The sequence below is a fragment of the Cryptomeria japonica genome, chromosome 3 (assembly GCF_030272615.1).
Source record: "Cryptomeria japonica chromosome 3, Sugi_1.0, whole genome shotgun sequence".
NCBI lineage: Eukaryota > Viridiplantae > Streptophyta > Pinopsida > Cupressales > Cupressaceae > Cryptomeria > Cryptomeria japonica.
Genome location: NC_081407.1, coordinates 811,174,597 through 811,193,013, shown reverse-complemented (window position 1 = coordinate 811,193,013; position 18,417 = coordinate 811,174,597). Strand labels below are relative to the sequence as shown.

Here is an 18,417-nt window from a genome sequence, read left to right as displayed (position 1 = left end):
TTGTCCTAGAAAGAAACAGATTGCTGGCATGATGACTTAATGCCTTGGCAGAGATTAATTTGTTAAATTTAAAGATAAACTTGAACTTGTCTATTTTACTCATTAAATGGGAGTATTAAATACATTAGAACTTAGGGAAACTATTAGTTGTTTAAGTTTGCTAATATATTTAGAATTTTTATGTCCATTTCTGTATTTTCCTACATAGTTGTACTATATGTTATGGAGCTGTCTGCATATATAGAAGCCATTATGCAATGTAATACACAGGTTATGAATCAATTATAATAGTGTTGACATGATAGGGTACCATTGCAGACATTATGGATGAATTGCTCATTATTTGACATGGGGAAAGCAAGAATATGAAGCATGTTTGTGTCAGAAAGGGAAATTGGCCTAGTTAATAGCCTTTAGGCTAGCAAATCTGGGTTAGAAGCTGCATGGGTCAGGTTGTACAGTGGTGGGATTTGCAAACAGAGAGACAAAAAGGGCAATTTCTTGTTGGAGTCCAGAGAGACTATGAGCCAGACCATCATCTTCTAGCACAATTAATTATTTTCCTTTGGCCAGCTCAACAACTTTATCAACATGAAGTTGCTGATATACAAAATTTTCTAATATCTCTTCTCTTTTTCATATTATTTTGTAAATTATTTTAACCAAAGTTTGCAAACTCAGCATGTCATTGAGTACTCAGTAATTTTTTGCTGGCTTGAACATTTCCAGTGTTTACTTGCCAGATTTTTAGGCAAGATTTTTCAAGATTTCAGCAAGTTTTTCAGAGATTACTCATCAAATACCTGGTGAGTCCAACTCTGCAACTCACACTGCACATAAAAAATGCTGCAAAAAAAAAACTAAATGATTTTTTTCCATCAAAAAAAATTCCAAATAATTGTGTGCACCATGAAGGTCTATAGTTTTGAAGGTCTTCATTTGGGCCTGATGATGGTGGCTCCAGTCATTGATCCCACCTTCTACTGCAACGGAAAACGTGCCAAACTCTTGCCAAACTCATGTGATACATTTTGTAGCTATATTTTGCATTAAATTTATGTTTTTTCAAAAATTTAAGTATATTTTAAGTTGTTGAGTTATTTTGAGTTTTCATCAAGTCAGAAACTTCTGGTCTATCGAGTCTGAGTGGAGTCAAAGTTTGCAAATAATGATTTTAACAACAAAAAAATAAGGCCTACCAGTATCAATTGTGTTGTTGCTTTTCGTAGCTTTTAAAATAAGTTTGTTGTGATTTCTAGAAAATAGTTGAGCAATTGTTTAATCCATAGATGAAAAAATCATCGAGTACTCGCCTAACAAATCAAACTGCCAAGCAATTTACCTGCCCACAAAATCGCCACTAGGTCTTTGCAAGTCAAGCATGAACACTCATCGTGAATACCCAATGAGTTTACCAGTTAGACTTGCCAAATGTGGCAAGGATATGGACACAGACATAGAAAAAACATGGAAAAGGTGCATAGAAAACACATAAAAATTCACCTTTAAAAGTTCCATCCAACCCCCCACTTTCCTTGAACAACATTTGCACTCTCCTTTGAGCAATTTAAGGTGGTTGAGAAAGAAAATTTCAAGTACTAGGATTTTTTTGCAAGCATTTCAAAATTTCTTACATTCCTCAGTTATCCGTTTACATATTTAAGCATGTTTCTAATGCATTCAAATCAATATTTATGTAATTTAAACATTTAAAAAAAACGAGAATGGTATTTTTTATTAGTGTAGGGTTTATGATTCTATGGTATTAAAAATCATTGTTTTTCTTAAAATTTAAAAGTTGTCTATTCATGTTTTGTATGCATTTCCATTAATGTGTTTTTTGTATTTCAAACATTGCAATTAAATATGTTCTCTGATTTTGGCAATGTCAAGGCTAACACTTGACATGCAATGGCATCAAGAAGTGTATTGAAGGAAATAATGTCACTTGGAAGCATGGAGTGTAATGTCCCCTTCTCCCTAGTACTCAAATATCCATGGAGTTTGACCTATTATTTGACCCTCGTAGACCAAGGAGTTGATGAGGGGGTCGTTTTGGCAGTTACTTATGGCTTCACATATTATTTTACATGATTTTATGGTGAGATAATCTGTTCTCACGTATGATGTCGTGTATGTTGCTAATTGCACTTTATATTATAAAAATATTTTAATATTTTCTAAAGTGCAATTAAATATTATTTGAAGGGAGCAATTAGATATTATTTTATTAAAATGGAATCTTCTAGAAGGAGGACGATTCATGTATGGAAAAGGATAAAAAGGGGATGAGCCTCATGGTTTGATCATCGATTTCTTGACATCTCTATTGTGCGACAAAGCTTGAGGAGCCAAAGGTTTCTGCAATTGATCTATTTGTCTTTGGGAACGAAAACTCCCATTGATAGCATAACTGAGGTGGTGAAAGACCCACTGAAGGGTTGCAGGTTGGGAAGGATACATCAGTCCTTTCATTTAGATTTAATTGGTGCCCAAGGGCCAATATTGCTTGGGTTCAAATTGGAAGCATTTTGGCATCAGGTGTCTTCAACGATTTTGCTATTTGGAGCTGGTTGCAACTACCATTCACTGAGTTCTTGTCTCAGTTATTTTTCAGACTTCATATCAGTTGGGAAGGTGCCACCATTTTGCTCATAGCACCCTATAGGAGCATTGATTTGACTCCTATATCGGGGCACTCACCTTGGGGAAAGCCAATGAAGCCTTTTGATACTTGAATGGGGGCGTACAAGCTGGGAATTATTTATTATTGTCTGCAGCAGTCAGAACAGTGCAGTGGCATGAGAAGACCCACGATTTTGATCATCAAGCTCAGTTCTTGCATCAAAACTGTGATCAGACTTGAGCGCTCTCCTTCTAAAGGCAGTCCGATGAATTTTGGCTTGTAAGGAGGTCCGTAGCAGCTGTCATTTAATTGTTAATATCTGAGAACTCCAAGGACAGGGGCGATTTGGATAAGGCACAAGTTGAAGGACTCCATTCACAGATGCTGCTTGCTTCTTCACTTTAGGCATAGGGCGATCATTCAATGAGGTTTTCTAAATTGCTCATTGCTGATTATATGTGCTACTGTTGTTATTGTTATAGACAGCAATATATGATTGCCTGAGTTTTTGGGATGCATGCACATCTTGCAAGCTTGATAACTTGATAGATTGTATTTGGCATTTGGTATCTAATAAAGGAGTCGGTTCTGACCCTTATATATGCTGTAATAAGTTTTTCTGAGGATGCATGCTATATGTTTGACAAAATGTCAACTAACTGAATATGATGATTATAAGCATTCTTCATTAGTCAATTTATTCTCAGTTTATTGCATTACATTTATATGTTCAAACAAGCAAAACCAAAGGAAAACTGCATCAGAATCAATAACACGCAGAGTTATACAAAGCTGTCCAGTGTCAATAGCACGCAACGTTATTCAGTCTGTAAATTAGAACAGCAGATTGAAGGTTGGTAGACAACTGTTCGACGATATTCCTTGTACATTTCAGCAGGGGATATTACATGGAGTAGTAGGACCAACAAAGTGAGTTGTTATTTGCAATTATTGTGGGTTGAAAATAAGTAGAGGCATCAATTGCCTCAATTACCATTGTGCACGCAACGTTGGCACCATGTGAAATTGTGTCTCAAAGCTAAGTCAAAGAGGTAGAATGAAAGATGAAAGTGGCCCGTTTGTTGACAAACCAAAAGAAATGGTAAAGAATGAGGACAAACATAGCCAATGCAGCAGTGATGAATCCCAACATGATGCAAAAAACTAATGTAGAAAGATATAGATTGTGAGCTCTCGACATGGTCTACAAATTTGTGACACATCCACTTCAAGCTCTAGCAAAGGCCAGTCAAAAGGGTTTTTGGTTCCAAGGAATAGACTAGGATTACAACGTCCACTTTAAGGTATAGCTTGGTACAATGGCAAGTGAAGTAAACATGGCTTGTGTAAATTTTTGGCTGTACAACAACCTTCCTTTCAATGTGACAAGAAACCCATATTTGGAGAATTTGGTCACGACCTTGACAATTATAGGGAAAGGGTACGAGCCATTAATGCTACCTTTTAGCAAGGTGCCATCCAAATTTTCTAATTTAAAGGCTCCATTCTCAGATACTTCCCAAATTTTAAAGGGTTCAAGCCATCTTACTTTGAATTTGCATAGTTTGATTTCATTACAACCATTATATTTCAAACAAAACTATCTAGACTGGAAATTCATTCGTCGAAGGTGTTCGTCATGCCAATGATTCCTTCATTTTTGCATCGCTTTGATTGCCCACTGGGCAAGCACCCTTCATTCGTCAAGCTTGTTCAACTAGAGAAGTCATTATTTTGAACTCTCCCTATTGCCTAGACAATTCTCCACAACAATCCTTAAACTTGGCACTATATACTCGGTATGTACCATTGCTTCCTGACTGTACATCAATTGGAATGGTGTGTCCAATAGTTACCTAGTACATCATTCGATATGCCCACAGTCCGACTGGAAACTTTTCTTCTCAATTTGTTTCTTCAATGCCACAAGACTTGTGAATGATAGAGATAAGCACCTTGTTTATAGACTCTTCTTTTCCATTGGCTCTCAGATAGAAAAAATTTGAGAGTATATAAAATATGTGGAACTCAAGTCATCATCAAACGAATGACATAGTTCACAAAATGTCCTCCCCGATCACTAGTGATTTATATAGGGATGTCGTACCTAGTGACAATCTACTCGTAAATGAATCTCGACGTGTTAACTATCACATTGTCCAAAACTGCTCGATCCTCTTGCCCATTTGGTTAAGTATTTTGTAGCCACAACAATTACCTACATCTGTGTAGTTGGCTAACTTTGAGTGGACCAATGAAGTCGAGTCCCCACCTCTTGAAGAGCTCATTTGGTTGTGATGGGAACAATGGCATATAATCTATTTTTAGTGGTTTCCCTACCCTCTAACAAGTTTCACATTCCACCATCCATTCTCGAGCATTTGTGTGCAATATTGGCCACCAAAGGCCAACCAAAAGACTTTTTAGGCTATGGCATCAAGTCCCATATGTCCTCCAACAAACCCTTCATGTGCTTCCTTAAGTACGCCCGATATTTCCTCCTGCATGACACACCACCTCAGGACATGGTTAGATCCCATCTTATACAATAACCCATTAATGAGTTGAAAGGGTTTTGCTCTTGAGAGCTAACTCTCTTCTCTCATTTGGTCGCATCTCCTTTGGGAATGTTGAATTAGACAGATATTCTCCAATATTTGCATACCAAGGAGGTAATACTGCAATTTGGAATAAATATGGATCTAGAAAATCCACATTCACACCCTCGAGTAGTTCACCCAACTTAATCCTTGACAATTGGTTGGCTATAACATGGCTTTCTTTGGTCCAAAAATGATGGTAGATGTAAACTCTAGTAATAATAATAGCCACCTACTCTCCTGACCTTGAACGATTGTCTTGTTGACCAAGTACATGAGGGCTTGGTGATCAACATAGAATAGACCATTCCCAGCGCTTTCCTCTCCATCATGCTATAGTTCATTTTTTCCTTTGACAACAATTGACTCGAAAATAAAACTGGATGATCCAATCCTTGGGGTCCCACCTATGCCAATGTTGCTTTGATTGCATAGTTGGATTCATTGATGTGTACGTGGAACTCCTTACTCCAGTCCAGGTATGCAAGAATTGGTTGAGTAATTAAGTGTACCTTTAGTTCATTGAAGGCGTTCTCCTACTCCTCAATCCATGTGAATGCTTGCTCTTCCTTGTACGTATATCAAGCGGGTAGGATATTTAAGCAAAAAAAAATTATAAATCTTTTGTTAGCCGACATGATCCAAGAACTATTTGACTCGTGATGTTTTGTGGTGCCTCCGTCTATACAATCACCCTTATCTTGTCCAAGTCACTTCAATTCAGTTATAGAATATATGCCTGAGTAGTTTACCTTGTGATACCATGAATCGACACTTTTTCAGGTTCAAATTCAATTATGTTTCTCAACATTGTTCCATGCATTCCCTAAGAGCTTTTAGGTGTGCCTCCTGATCAATGTAGATCAATCAACCTACCAAGAACACTTTAAAGTTCCCCACAAACATTTTATCAAAAATGTGCAGAATGATTCTTTGAGATGTAGTTGTGGCATTATAAAATTTGAACGGCATCCGATTGTATGCATACACCCCATCTTCAACCACAAATGTAGTCTTTAACTTGTCCTCCTCCACTATGCTTATTTGATTGTATCTAGAGAACCCATCCATGAAAGAATAAATCTTGTGACCTGCAACCTCTTCCAAGGTCAAGTCAATGAAGGGGATCGGAAATAGATCTTAATGGTAACTACATTCAAAGTTCTAAATTCCACATATCCAAATTTGTTCTGATTCCTTCTTCAAAGAGATAACTATTGGGGAAACCCAATCACTAGTCTCGAACTTAAAAATTATATCATCTTCCAACACCTTTTCTACCTCTTCTTGGACCTTCGCATCATAATTCTTGTTCATCTTGTCGGGCCACCTTCGTACGAGTTGTCCTTCTAGTACTAGAGAAATTCTTTGTACACATAGCTTTGAAGGTATCCCTTTTAGGTCCTTGTACATCCATGCAAAGGTGTCCTTGTATTCCATACAAATTTTGAATGCGGTTGCTTTCAATACTGGGTCCCAATCGTCTCCCACCATGATCATTTATGGGTTGCTTTCTTCTCCTAGATTCAATTTCTTCATTCTAGGCTCCTCATACTTGATCATTTTATCTCTCTCAAAGCTATGGGTTGGCATATCATCTAATTTGTCCACTATCTCCTTGTATACTTCATAATTTGGGGAAAATGTCTGACTTCTTGTCGATTGATCTTCTTTAATTTCCCCAATCTATAACATGTTGCAATTAGGCTAGAATATTTCGTAATCTTCCAATTGCCAATGAAAGAGTCAATTCAGTGATCTTGTTTCATCTTCGAAGCAATGTTGGAGGTCAAGAACTCCCTCGTCATTCAATTCCATGAAACTTCTTTCTTCCTCTACTTCTGATTCTCCTTCCAACTCTAAATCAATGGAAGCAATCTATTCACTCACTACCTGGTTCACCAAGTCAATGATGTACTTCCTCCCTTTGTTTTCTATCAAGAGGGTGTTTTGTTTCCAATTGTGATCTACCTTGGCTGCAATCAATCATCCTCTCCCCAACAATGCATCGTATGCTTTTTTCTTCAACAAAATGACCACAAAATTCAAGAAGAACTGTTGGCTCCCGATTGTTACCTTCTGCACCATCAATGTCCCCAATGGCTTGATTCCATGTTGATCTCTGCCTACTAGTTGGAAGGTCGATGGCCAAAGGGTTGGCTTCCCAAGGCATTTTCATGTATCCTTTGACAGTATGTTTACTCTTGATCCTCCATTGACAATAGTATTCGTCAATTTATTTCCCATGATCTGCATTTGTACAATAGCCAACTTCTTGTTCTCCCTAGGGTGGCAATTCTATTATCACTTTCGTACTCATACCTTCTTGTCTTTGATTTTGATTGGCATGGACCATGTTGGTGGTTGTGGCATATTGTGAAGATGGTATGTCATCTTTATCGATATAGTTGTCTATACCGCCTGTTGTACTATGTTCTCCAACTCTGAGCGCGACAAGGTACTTGCGATTTCATTGAAGGTCCTTCATTCCTTCACCATCGCTTGCTCTACTTTGGCTTTGGCTTCTCGGAATCATTCATTCTCCATACAACAGTTTGGATATAAAGAATTATTCGTTTGTACTCTAGTGATCGCCAGAACTGTCTCGTCTTGTTCTTCCATGTCTAGCATATTAATAACCTTTTGTTTCTAGAAATTTGTGTCTTCATGGTCACCGAATCCACACCATTTGCACAATATCCCCACTTTATTCTGGCTGCTTTGGCATTCCCTAGTGAAGTGTCCCATTTCATTATATTTACGGCATTAGATCATCAATCTTCCCTTGGCATCATATTGGATTCTGCTTCTTGGTCCACTATTCTTGAATCGATTATCGTTTCCCTGTCTATAACAGTATCCACCAAGAAATGCATCAGTATTATTATTTTGTTGTTTCCCCTGAGTGAAGAGCACTTGTTGGCTTCTTGTCTTGAAGTCGTATGGGCATTCCTTGATGGAATGTCCCATCACTTGGTAGATGTCACAAAACAACTTTTTTGGACAATTTATTTTAGTGTGACCTTGAATTTTGCCGTTGGTACACCACAATTCTTTACTCTCCTTTGTAATTTCATTTTTAGCTTTGAGTTCCATCATCATCATCATATCCCTCCATAGGACTTGAACTTTCTTTGATTTGTCGTCACCAATATGTTTTGTGCTTTCGTCATTATTTGTGTTATGCTTCCCTTAAGAGGATGCCTTGTCTTCGCTCTCAATGTCCATCACCCGATTATAGGCATCAAGATATGAGAATGGAGGCACAAATTTCATTTTCTTATGCAGTGAAGGGATTGATTCTTCTAAGAACCATCTTTTCTTGAATCCATCCAATGGTTGGTCCTCCAATTTGAACAATTCTTTGAACCTACAATTATAAGCTCTTACATTCTCATGTTTTCCTTGATTATTGTTATAAATTTCTACTACGATCTTGTTGTCATCCCACAACAATTTGAATTTTGCCTTGAATGCTTTCTTCAGTGCATCCCATGAGATTGTTCATTGTGCATCGAGTTTTGTTAACCAATCTATGGCTATGCCCTGTAGCGTTGTTGGGAACGCTCTCAACCAATAATCTTTGTCTTGCTAACCACTGCCATCCATATAGTCTTAAAGTTACAATGCCAAATAGGATCCTCAAACCCATTCCCCATAAAATTTAGGAGTTTCTATCTTTCAACACTTGGACTTGCTGGGGAAGTCACCATTCTCCTTGCGTAATGTGCTCCTTGTGCCTTGAACCCGATTGGATTGCTTTGACCTCTACGTTCCAATGCCTAACTTGCCCTTTTGGACACGTATGAGTCTTCTAACCATCCACGTTCAACGTTCTTGGCACTCTAGTTATCTTCAAAATCATTTTTGTACTCCCTTTGTCCGGGGGTCTTAAGCTCAATTGCTCCAATTCTTAGTTCTTCTAAAATGAATAGCTCTTTGATACAATGTTTGTTATTTCCAAATGTTTTGGTTAGTTTGATCTAGGCTCTCCTTCCTCCTCTTCGTTCGACGTTAATTGTACGAATGAAATTCCGACTTGGTCAGCGAGGTCTTTATATGTTTGGTCAAGGAGCGGTAAGAACCTGCCTATCTCTTCCCACTCTCCCTTAGTACATTCTTTGGTGATTTTTTTTCTCTCCTCCAACCTATAGCTTCAGTTGATGCTTCGCCTTTTGCTCCTTGGTGATCTTGGACTTTCTATCAAAAATCCTTCAGCCTCTTCAGCAATTCTCCTCAATCTGCTTTGTTGTTCTCCTAGCTCTCTTAGCCGAAGAGATATTCTCACCATTCCTTTTGTCGCTTCATGACCACTTGGGATACATTTATTGTCTATGTTAAGCTACATGAGCATTAATTCTTGAGGCTATGTCTCATGCTAGTGTTAAGTTCCTCTTCCTCCCTTCGATTCCTTTCTTCATATCGATTTAGTATTTGTTACCTAAGTTGCTCCTGATCCCTCTCTACCCGAAAGTGTTACAAGATGATGAAATGGTGTGCAATGAACCTTGGCAATCTATGCAAAAGACAATCAACCTCTTTGTTGACAATTAAGTTGTCCCAGATGGCATCTTGAGGGACCTCTATCGTGAGAGCTTCCCTCTTAACGTGTTATTTTAACGAGATATTCCACAACTTCACCAAGTCTTAAGTAAAATGGTCTTCCCTTTCTTTGTTGGCATGTACAAGTTCATCTACGAGCTCTCCCATTACATTGCCATCATTCCCGTTTGTAAGTTATATTTTGCCAGGGTTCAAAGAGGCAACAACACCAAATGTTTACTCGCTAACTCTACTTGAATGAGTATCAGGAAGTAAACGGAATAACAGAATGCAGAATACAGAAATCATTCAAAACAATATTTCCAGAAAGATATGGTTGTATTCATTCATTGATTAATATAATTTGCAATAGATACAAGAGTCCATACATGCTGTCCCAACCATGTGTACAATGAGAAATATATAGAATAGCTGACGGTGGTTGAGAAGTCCAACCAATGATAACAACAAACTGTTGTCGGGAACTAACCTTTTTATTACAAAGAAACCTATTTTATTATTTAGGTAATACAGTTGCAAGGGACCCAATTCACCTTCTCATGTACTAGTCAATCTAGTCAAAGGCATCAACCTGCAAAATCAGTCACACTAAAGAGAAATATAAACTGCTCTGATACCAACCTCGACTTCTAATTAGAATAGATATTCAGTAGCTAATTCACGAACATGATTCTTTATCTCATTTAGATTCATCTTGGTTGATTATATTTCCTTTCCTGTACCATTCACTTAATAAGTAGATTGCCTTTGAAACATGTTGTTCAAGTACTGAAATTAATTTTAGGTAGTTGTAAACATGAATGGATACAAAAAAGAACCAAAACACAACAAAAAGAAAGCTCATAACACAATGGATTGCCGTAGAGCAGCCCAATTTCAAAAAAATCCAGAAAAGTAAAGCTATGCCTTCTCATAACTCTCTCTTGCAGCTTTACAAGCCATGGCCTCCAAGAACACACTCAGCATATAAACAGTGTTCTAGTTTGCTTTGCTATGCTCTGCAACATGCTCCAATACACTCTCCCTGTACTCACATGCTACAGTTCTCACAACCTTCAATCAAGAAGCTACTGTAAAGTAACTATGAAAATAAAAAGACCCTCGAGGAGTGCATGCATACACAAACTCAAGATGTGCTTCAAACAAAGATCTCAAATGACATAGGACTTTGGATAGACAAAAAACCGAACAAATTCCGCCTCTTTTGAACCCATTAATTCTGCTATTGTGTCTTATCTCAACAGTTTCAACCCGAGCCAAACACGTCATGATGTCATATTTTGCACAGGATGGCTTTATCTGCAATCAAACCTGTCAGACTATTACACCTACAACTGTCTCTATAAGGTATGCCCATTGCTAGATGCTCTTCTAGCCCCTGGCTGTTCAGGTCACCCATGAACCTTCCTACATCTGTTTCATACCTCTAGGTCTTCTGCTAACTCTATTTCTCTATTGAATTGTCTTACAATCGTACTGAGTGTTTCCGAGTTGCATACTTATCAGTTCAAAACCATACCTTGACAAAAGACCAAAATAATGGACTTCAACTACCTTGATAAACCCTTAACAAGATCTGAAGCTCGAAGCTGGAGGATGAAGAAACACAAAATGAGCAGCCTATGCGGGAGGATAATAGGAGGATTAATCCCAATTTCAAGAGCAGCCACTTTCATATAATGTAAATAAGGAAAAGAAAGACAGATGCATACCAATTAGGATGAAGCCATAGGTGGGACCTTGGGCAATTAAAGAATAGTGCAAAAAGATAGCACTTTAGAAGAAAAAGATGAAGCAAAGACTTGTTATGCTGAGAGGCATTCTAAAATGGCATTTGTAATGACCCCTTCCTAAATTCACCCTAAAAACATAGATTAACAATAATTTTACGATTTAGGAATAGGAGCTCATCCTCTATACAAATTGACTTTTTCCATATTATCCAACCATAGCTAATATTACCCATACCTATCAATCATCTACTTATGCCAATAATGAAATGTTAAAATATTTTCAATTAAGATGAATAGATCGTTAAATTGTTGTAGGATTTACTTCCCATAGATTGCATGAGATTTCTCATCCCCATTCTGCTAAACCTTACAAGATGGAAGATTTACTATGCCAAGGGCGCATGACACAGTCTACATGCGGCTCCCTCAAGGTTTTCTACCTGTCTTGGGACATTTTCGCCATGTGACCGATTTACTCTACCTTTCCCCCACACACTCCCTATCTTTGCAAGTATTAGAGAAAGACGAAGAATCAGACCACTGCAATCTATGGGTTAAGAATTAAATTTGATATGGCATTATTCAAATTACATTGTCAATTATTTACTTAGTCCCTAATTATCTGTTATGTGAATTGTCAACATTTTATTGTTATCATTACAGTAGTAAATTTGATCACTAGAGAGTGCATTGCTTAATTAATATTGATTTATATTGCTGATGAAATATAAGCATTATGTTAAATAGTGATTGAATGTTAAATTACTTGCTGATGAGTTATCAGCATTGTTTACTTAAATATGTATAGTATTTATTTCATTACTGGATCATTTGTAGTATTTATTTCATTACCTATATTAATAATCACCATTTGTAGTACTGAATTATTTGTAGTATTCATTTTATTTTATTATCTAAAGAATTATGTTTAACATCTTTAATCATTATGTTTATGCATGTTTAATCCCTTGATGATTTATTAATATATTACTGGATCATGAGTTATTCTGAAAATTAACAATAACCATGTTAGATTTACTTACCTTTTTGCAGGCTGACTGCTGTTTGAATACCCTCTTATCCTCCTTGCAGCAGTTCGTATTCCTTCCTAAGTATCTCCTTCCCTTTTGCTGCCTATTCGTATTTCTCCCTTTATTATTTTACTGCAGGCAAGTCCGAAATTCCTTTCCCCTAATTCTCCTTACTTCCTTCTTATCTTCCCCGATTTCTTTCTTATGTTCTTCCGTCCCCTCTCCTTTCCTATCGTCCCTCTCGATGCTTTATAGGAGGGTGGTGACTCAAGGAAGAGTCACAACTATTCAAAGGGGTTGACTTTTCTTTAGGATTACATGGGCCCCTTTGGAGATAAGTGACCCATGATTTTTTAATATTATTAATTTATTTCATTAAAACATTTTATGAATATCATCAGTTAATAAATATTAATTAATTAATAGTAATTGTTATATTTATTCCATTTGTATATAATGAATAAATTAAAATATTAAATTAATAAATAAACAATTAATAATATTTTAATTGCTATATTTAGGTTATATTTCTTAATTGGGAAAAATATGATGATCAAGGACGGGGCATGACGCATCAAACACCATCATGTCATGACCATGTTAAAAAAAAGAACTATATAGAGCCAACATTTATTTCAAAATAAAGAACATATTAAATAGCTCTTTATGTAAATAAAATAACTCCAAACTGACCGTGTACATAAAAACTAAAACCCAACAGACATATATTTGAAAAACAAACTAAAACTATAAATAAAAAACTCTTAAGTATATAAGAATAAAATAACTCTGAAACACTTCTAACCAAAATAAATTAACTCTTCCAGTAAATTTAAAAACTATAAATAACTCTTTAAGTAAAAGAAATAACTCTTGAGTTAACAAAATAATTCCAAGTAAAAAAAAATAGCTCTTCAAACAAATAAATAAAAGTAAACAATATAAATAAAATAAAATAATTCTAAAGTAAATAAAATAGCTCTAAATTGATATTTCTATGCATTTTTTAGATAGATGTATTTAAGATATCTCTACTAGGTTTTCTATTGCAGCCTCATGAAAAGGATTTTGCTGGATGTTATAATAAGACCCAAATTACCTGAGAGGTAATCTTTATATTGTAATGATGGAATAATCCTTATTCGCCTCTACGGCGAGGTGATGGTGCCTTAATCTGCAGTTCATTTGCATGTGCCAATTATATAAATATGATGGAAGCTATCTTGGCATAACAAATAATAAACTATATTAGTACACAGCCAAGTCTGATGTAAAATAAAGTCCATCTGATATAGGAAATCATCGTTTAAATAAATAAGCTGACCAATTTTGTGTTGGTGGTTTGGGTGAAGCCATAGTCAAGTAGCATATATCATGAGCAAAGCAATTTCCCAGGCTAAAATGGTGTATGAAACCATGGAGAATCGTCATCATATCCAATGCAAGATTATGCCTAAATGAGCACATATTTTTCGAAATTGCTTTAGTAAAGCTCTAGCCTAACTTAGTGTTCATTTTGACGTCATGCATTTTGTTATTATATGTGCATATTGGTATGCATGATCAATCGCCCCCATTGTTCATCTAGACTTGCATATACAAAAAGAACTATATTTTAAGCTTTAACAACCCCTATGACACCAATGGTTGACAATGGGCAAACTTTGGATGGAACATTTATTCATTTCATTATAAAGTACAAAAAGTTCCTCATGTCTGACCATTTTAATGCACAAATAAAAGTTCATATCATGCAGTATCGATACTGCAGGACTTAGTATAAAAAAGCATAAATAAGTATAAATTTTGTAAGTTGAAAGATTTTACCAAGGCAACATGCACAAGAGCCTCATCCAAGGGAGCTGAAAAATCACCAAAGCGATAGATCCCTTTCCTATCTCCAAGAGCTTGCAGTAAACACTAAAAAGGAAAAGTCAAAGTTTGTTATGTATATATGGATGCTAAAGTGGAAAACAAGATCAAAGTTTGAGATCTGGCAAAGCAAGAATGAACTGTGTAATTCAATCAACATAGAACTCTTACATTTCCAAAGGCAAGAGCAACATCTTCATTTGTATGATGGTCATCAATATGGATGTCTCCACAAGCCTTTACTTCTAGATCAAAGATTCCATGTGATGCAATTTGCTGCCAAAAACTTCATCATTATGACTCAAACTTAGAGAGCTATTAGATGTCTTAACAATAATCCCTCCGTTATTGTTCCTTCCTAAAGAAATGCATATTGGTGACAAAATATGAAAAATGTCAACTGCTAGATCACTTACATCATCAATTTAGTTCAACAAACTATGGATTTTATGTGTGCTTGTGTACAGTGAATACAAGGTCTCAAAATACACAACAAAATTTATTCTTCATAAACAGAGCTATACATTATTTTGGGACATAAAGGTGGCACATTTTATAGTAGTCAACTAATTAAGTTGTATAGATCTAGCAAGGCAAACTAGAGCAGGATATTGGGCCATTATCTGGCTTATATATTGGTGAGTATGAATATGTTCAACACCTGCAGGGCACCTGACACCCCTAGTGGCTTAAAAAGGCCTGAAAGACAGAATAATTGACCATACATGGCTCAGAGCACTCTAGTATACTTAGATTAGTATTTGTAGGAGCCCTTGGCTCAACATGAACAGTGGAGGAAAAAACGTCCTATTTATCCTCAGAAATTTCAATTGATGTCTTTCCATTCATAATATTAGTACTGGTAAACAGTGGGAGAGCAATCAGCAATATATCAGCCAGCTATGATTTAAATATTTAATTCCACGTGCTCCACCTTGCATTGTCTATATGATTTACTACAAGAACTGACCTCCTTGCCTTCACAATTTACAATATTTACCATAGTATTATAAATCATTACTCTTGATAAAACAAATGAGTAATTGCTGCCCGCTACATTTGCCATCCTACTATCAGTACAGACCTATCTGTTTTTAATACAGACCTATTATTTTGGGGTTCCCTTTTACACACTAAGGCAGAAAATACAGAGCATGGTAAGACTAAAAAGATTTAGTTTAATGCTTTGTAAAATGATGCTTGTATGAGCTATCTTTGTAAACTACATACAATATTATTAAAAAAGATTCATGTTGAGTGAGGAAATTTTTACTTTTTCTAAGTTCTACACTGAATACATTTATTTTAGAGTTTTTATTTTTAAATCCTGATGAGGGCCTTCGAAATTTAAATCCTAAATGAGAGTTTATGTAAGAAAACACAGGTCTAGGTCCCTAAAATAGTAGAACAGGCTCCAACACACCACAGCCTACTATTTTAGGGCTACCCCTTTGTTTTTCCATAGCCCCTCTTAGGTAAAAATAAAAGACTTTTTCTAACTTGTGTGCATGTGTGTTTTTGTGATTAAAATTTTTTGAGTTGTGTTTACTTTCATTTTTATGCACTATATTTTAAATGAATAACCCAATTAGATTTTTTCTCAAAGTTTATGAAATCACATTGTGTTTTAGTTTCCTAAGTTTCTCTGAGTCTTTCCCAATTTAAACACGAAAGATTGAAATTCATTTACACCTTCATCTTGCCAAGTAGACAAAAAGCTACTATAATATATACAATAATACACCAATACCACAAGTGATGTTTAATATATAAAGAGTTTTAATCTATTTTAGTTTCCTAAGCTTCTGTGAATTTTTCCCAATTTAAACATGGGAAATCGAAATTCATTTACACATTTGTCATGCCAAGTAAACAAAATGCCACTATAATATAAACACCAATACCACAAGCGATGTACAATATATAAATTATATAAAGAGCTTCAATCTGTAATCTTTGACCATTCATCCTGAAGATGGGCCAAAAAGTGTGGCTCAAAACATCGCTGTAATGTCCCCTTTTGACATTCATGGTGTGAGGGGTCCACTTGTCTAATCCACATCTTATTTAGTGAGTGGATCCACAGCTTATGGTGTGAGGGGTCCACTTGTCTAATCCACAGCTTATTTAGTGAGTGGATTGTCAGCATAGGAGTCATACATAGTTAGAACTGTTGTTACTGTCAGTTAGGAAAAAATGATTAATGAAATAAGGTGCTGACTTGGTCTCCCACCTAGCAATCATCAGTTCAGTTTGAGTTTGCCATCAATTTAGGTATAGATTTGTCAACTACATTGACTATGATTCAGGAACATAGGGTGCATAGAGTATAGAAAGCATTTAGGGAGAAACAAAAGGCACTTCTCAGAAATTGAAAACAAAAATCAATTTTATTCTCAGGAATGGGACATTGTTTACAGCAGCAGAGGCATTTGGAGACAACAACCCTTCAACTATGGTAATCAGGCCATCTTAGGCACAGAAACCCTCAATGAGCAAAATCTTGGACCATCATGGGGACAGAAACCCTCAAAGAGCAGGTCAAGATTCTAACCGACTCTGAAACATCAGAGGTGTTCAGATTTGCATGTGCATCAAACTAATCTGTTCAGATGTGTAACTTGTATCAAATAGGTAGACTTCAAGTTGTATGCATGTAGACTTAAAATTTGTATAGAAAATATTTATTGCAATTTTCTGTAGTATTCTGGTTTTGTTATTATATATGCATTTAGTTGAGGTTTTATAGTGGTATCCAATCTAAGACCTAGCCAACCTACAGAAGGAAGGTTTGAAACAATATATTAAAAAAAATATTGCACGTCACACAGAAATCAAATATCAACTTAGGTAACAATGATAGTAGAAAATGTTGTGTGAAGATAAAGTGCAGAAATTTTTCGATGTGATGAGATCCTTGAAGTATGGGTAGCAACAGCTCATCAATCTCCTTGCACAAAACAGGCAGGGTAAGATAACTCAAGAACCAAGCCATGCCACTACATCTCCGGGTAATGGTGCACAAGGGGAATCTTCATCTTCAGGAAAGAACAAAAACACCCAAGTAAAATAAGTCATTGGTACTGGACTACCAAGAGTCATATTTTTATAGAAAGGGCCACATCGCAAGAAGAAGATCTGGATGGTTAACATGAGCAAGACTTGAATGCACTTCATGAATTTATGTACATTGAAGTCGAAAACTAGAACCAAGGATGGAAGTTGTGAGAGGTGCAATCAAACGGAAATGAAAAGGAGAATATAACAATAAAAATCAAACTCCAAATGAAATAAGAAAAAAATAGGAACTAAGGCAGCGAAGAAGCAAATATTTAGATCTGCATCCGTTGGTAAGAAAAAAATGATTAATGGAATAAGGTAGCTGACTTGGTCTCGCATCTAGTAGTAATGAGTTCAATTTGAGTTTGCCATTGATTTAGGGATGGATTTGTCAGTTATGTTGCCTATGATTGAGGGGTGGATTTGTCGGTTATATTGCCTGTACTTGAGGGATGAAGGGTATAGAAAGTGTCAGGCAGGGATGGTGATGGGGGAATGTGGGGGCAGGCACAGGGCAGGGCCAGTTGCAGTGGCTTGGACAAAAGGCAATTCTCAAAAATTGAAAACAAAACTCAATTTCATTCTCATGAATGTGAAGCTGTTTACAATAGCTGTGGTGTTTGGAGATGGCAATCAGATCACCTAAAGGAGCTATCAGACAATCATGGGGACGGAAACCCTCAAAGAGCAGGCCAAGATTTTGACTCTGAAACATCCAAGGTATTCAGATTTGCAAATGTATCAGACTAGTATATTCAGATTCATAAGTAACAGACTGATAAACTTCAAGTTGTATGTGTAAATTTCAATAAAGTATATAAAATAAAAAATAATTTACTGCCATAGCATTTCTGGGTTCATAATTATGCATGCATTTAGCTGAGGTTTTACAATCACTTTAACTATTTTGTATGCAATGTTTTCTCAAAGCT

The 18,417-nt window shown here is 36.1% G+C and overlaps 1 protein-coding gene across 1 annotated transcript in view; it reads right to left on the bottom strand.

Moving 5' to 3' along the window:
• LOC131054360 (imidazoleglycerol-phosphate dehydratase 1, chloroplastic) overlaps nucleotides 1–18,417 on the bottom strand; it is an 89,703-nt gene that overhangs the window by 54,507 nt on the left and 16,779 nt on the right. Inside the window, exons 3-4 of the mRNA XM_057988858.2 lie at nucleotides 14,597–14,701; nucleotides 14,381–14,473 (exon numbers count right to left, since the gene is read on the bottom strand). Of these exons, the coding sequence (XP_057844841.2) occupies nucleotides 14,381–14,473; nucleotides 14,597–14,701 (198 nt within the window). The remainder of the gene's footprint in view (nucleotides 1–14,380; nucleotides 14,474–14,596; nucleotides 14,702–18,417) is intronic.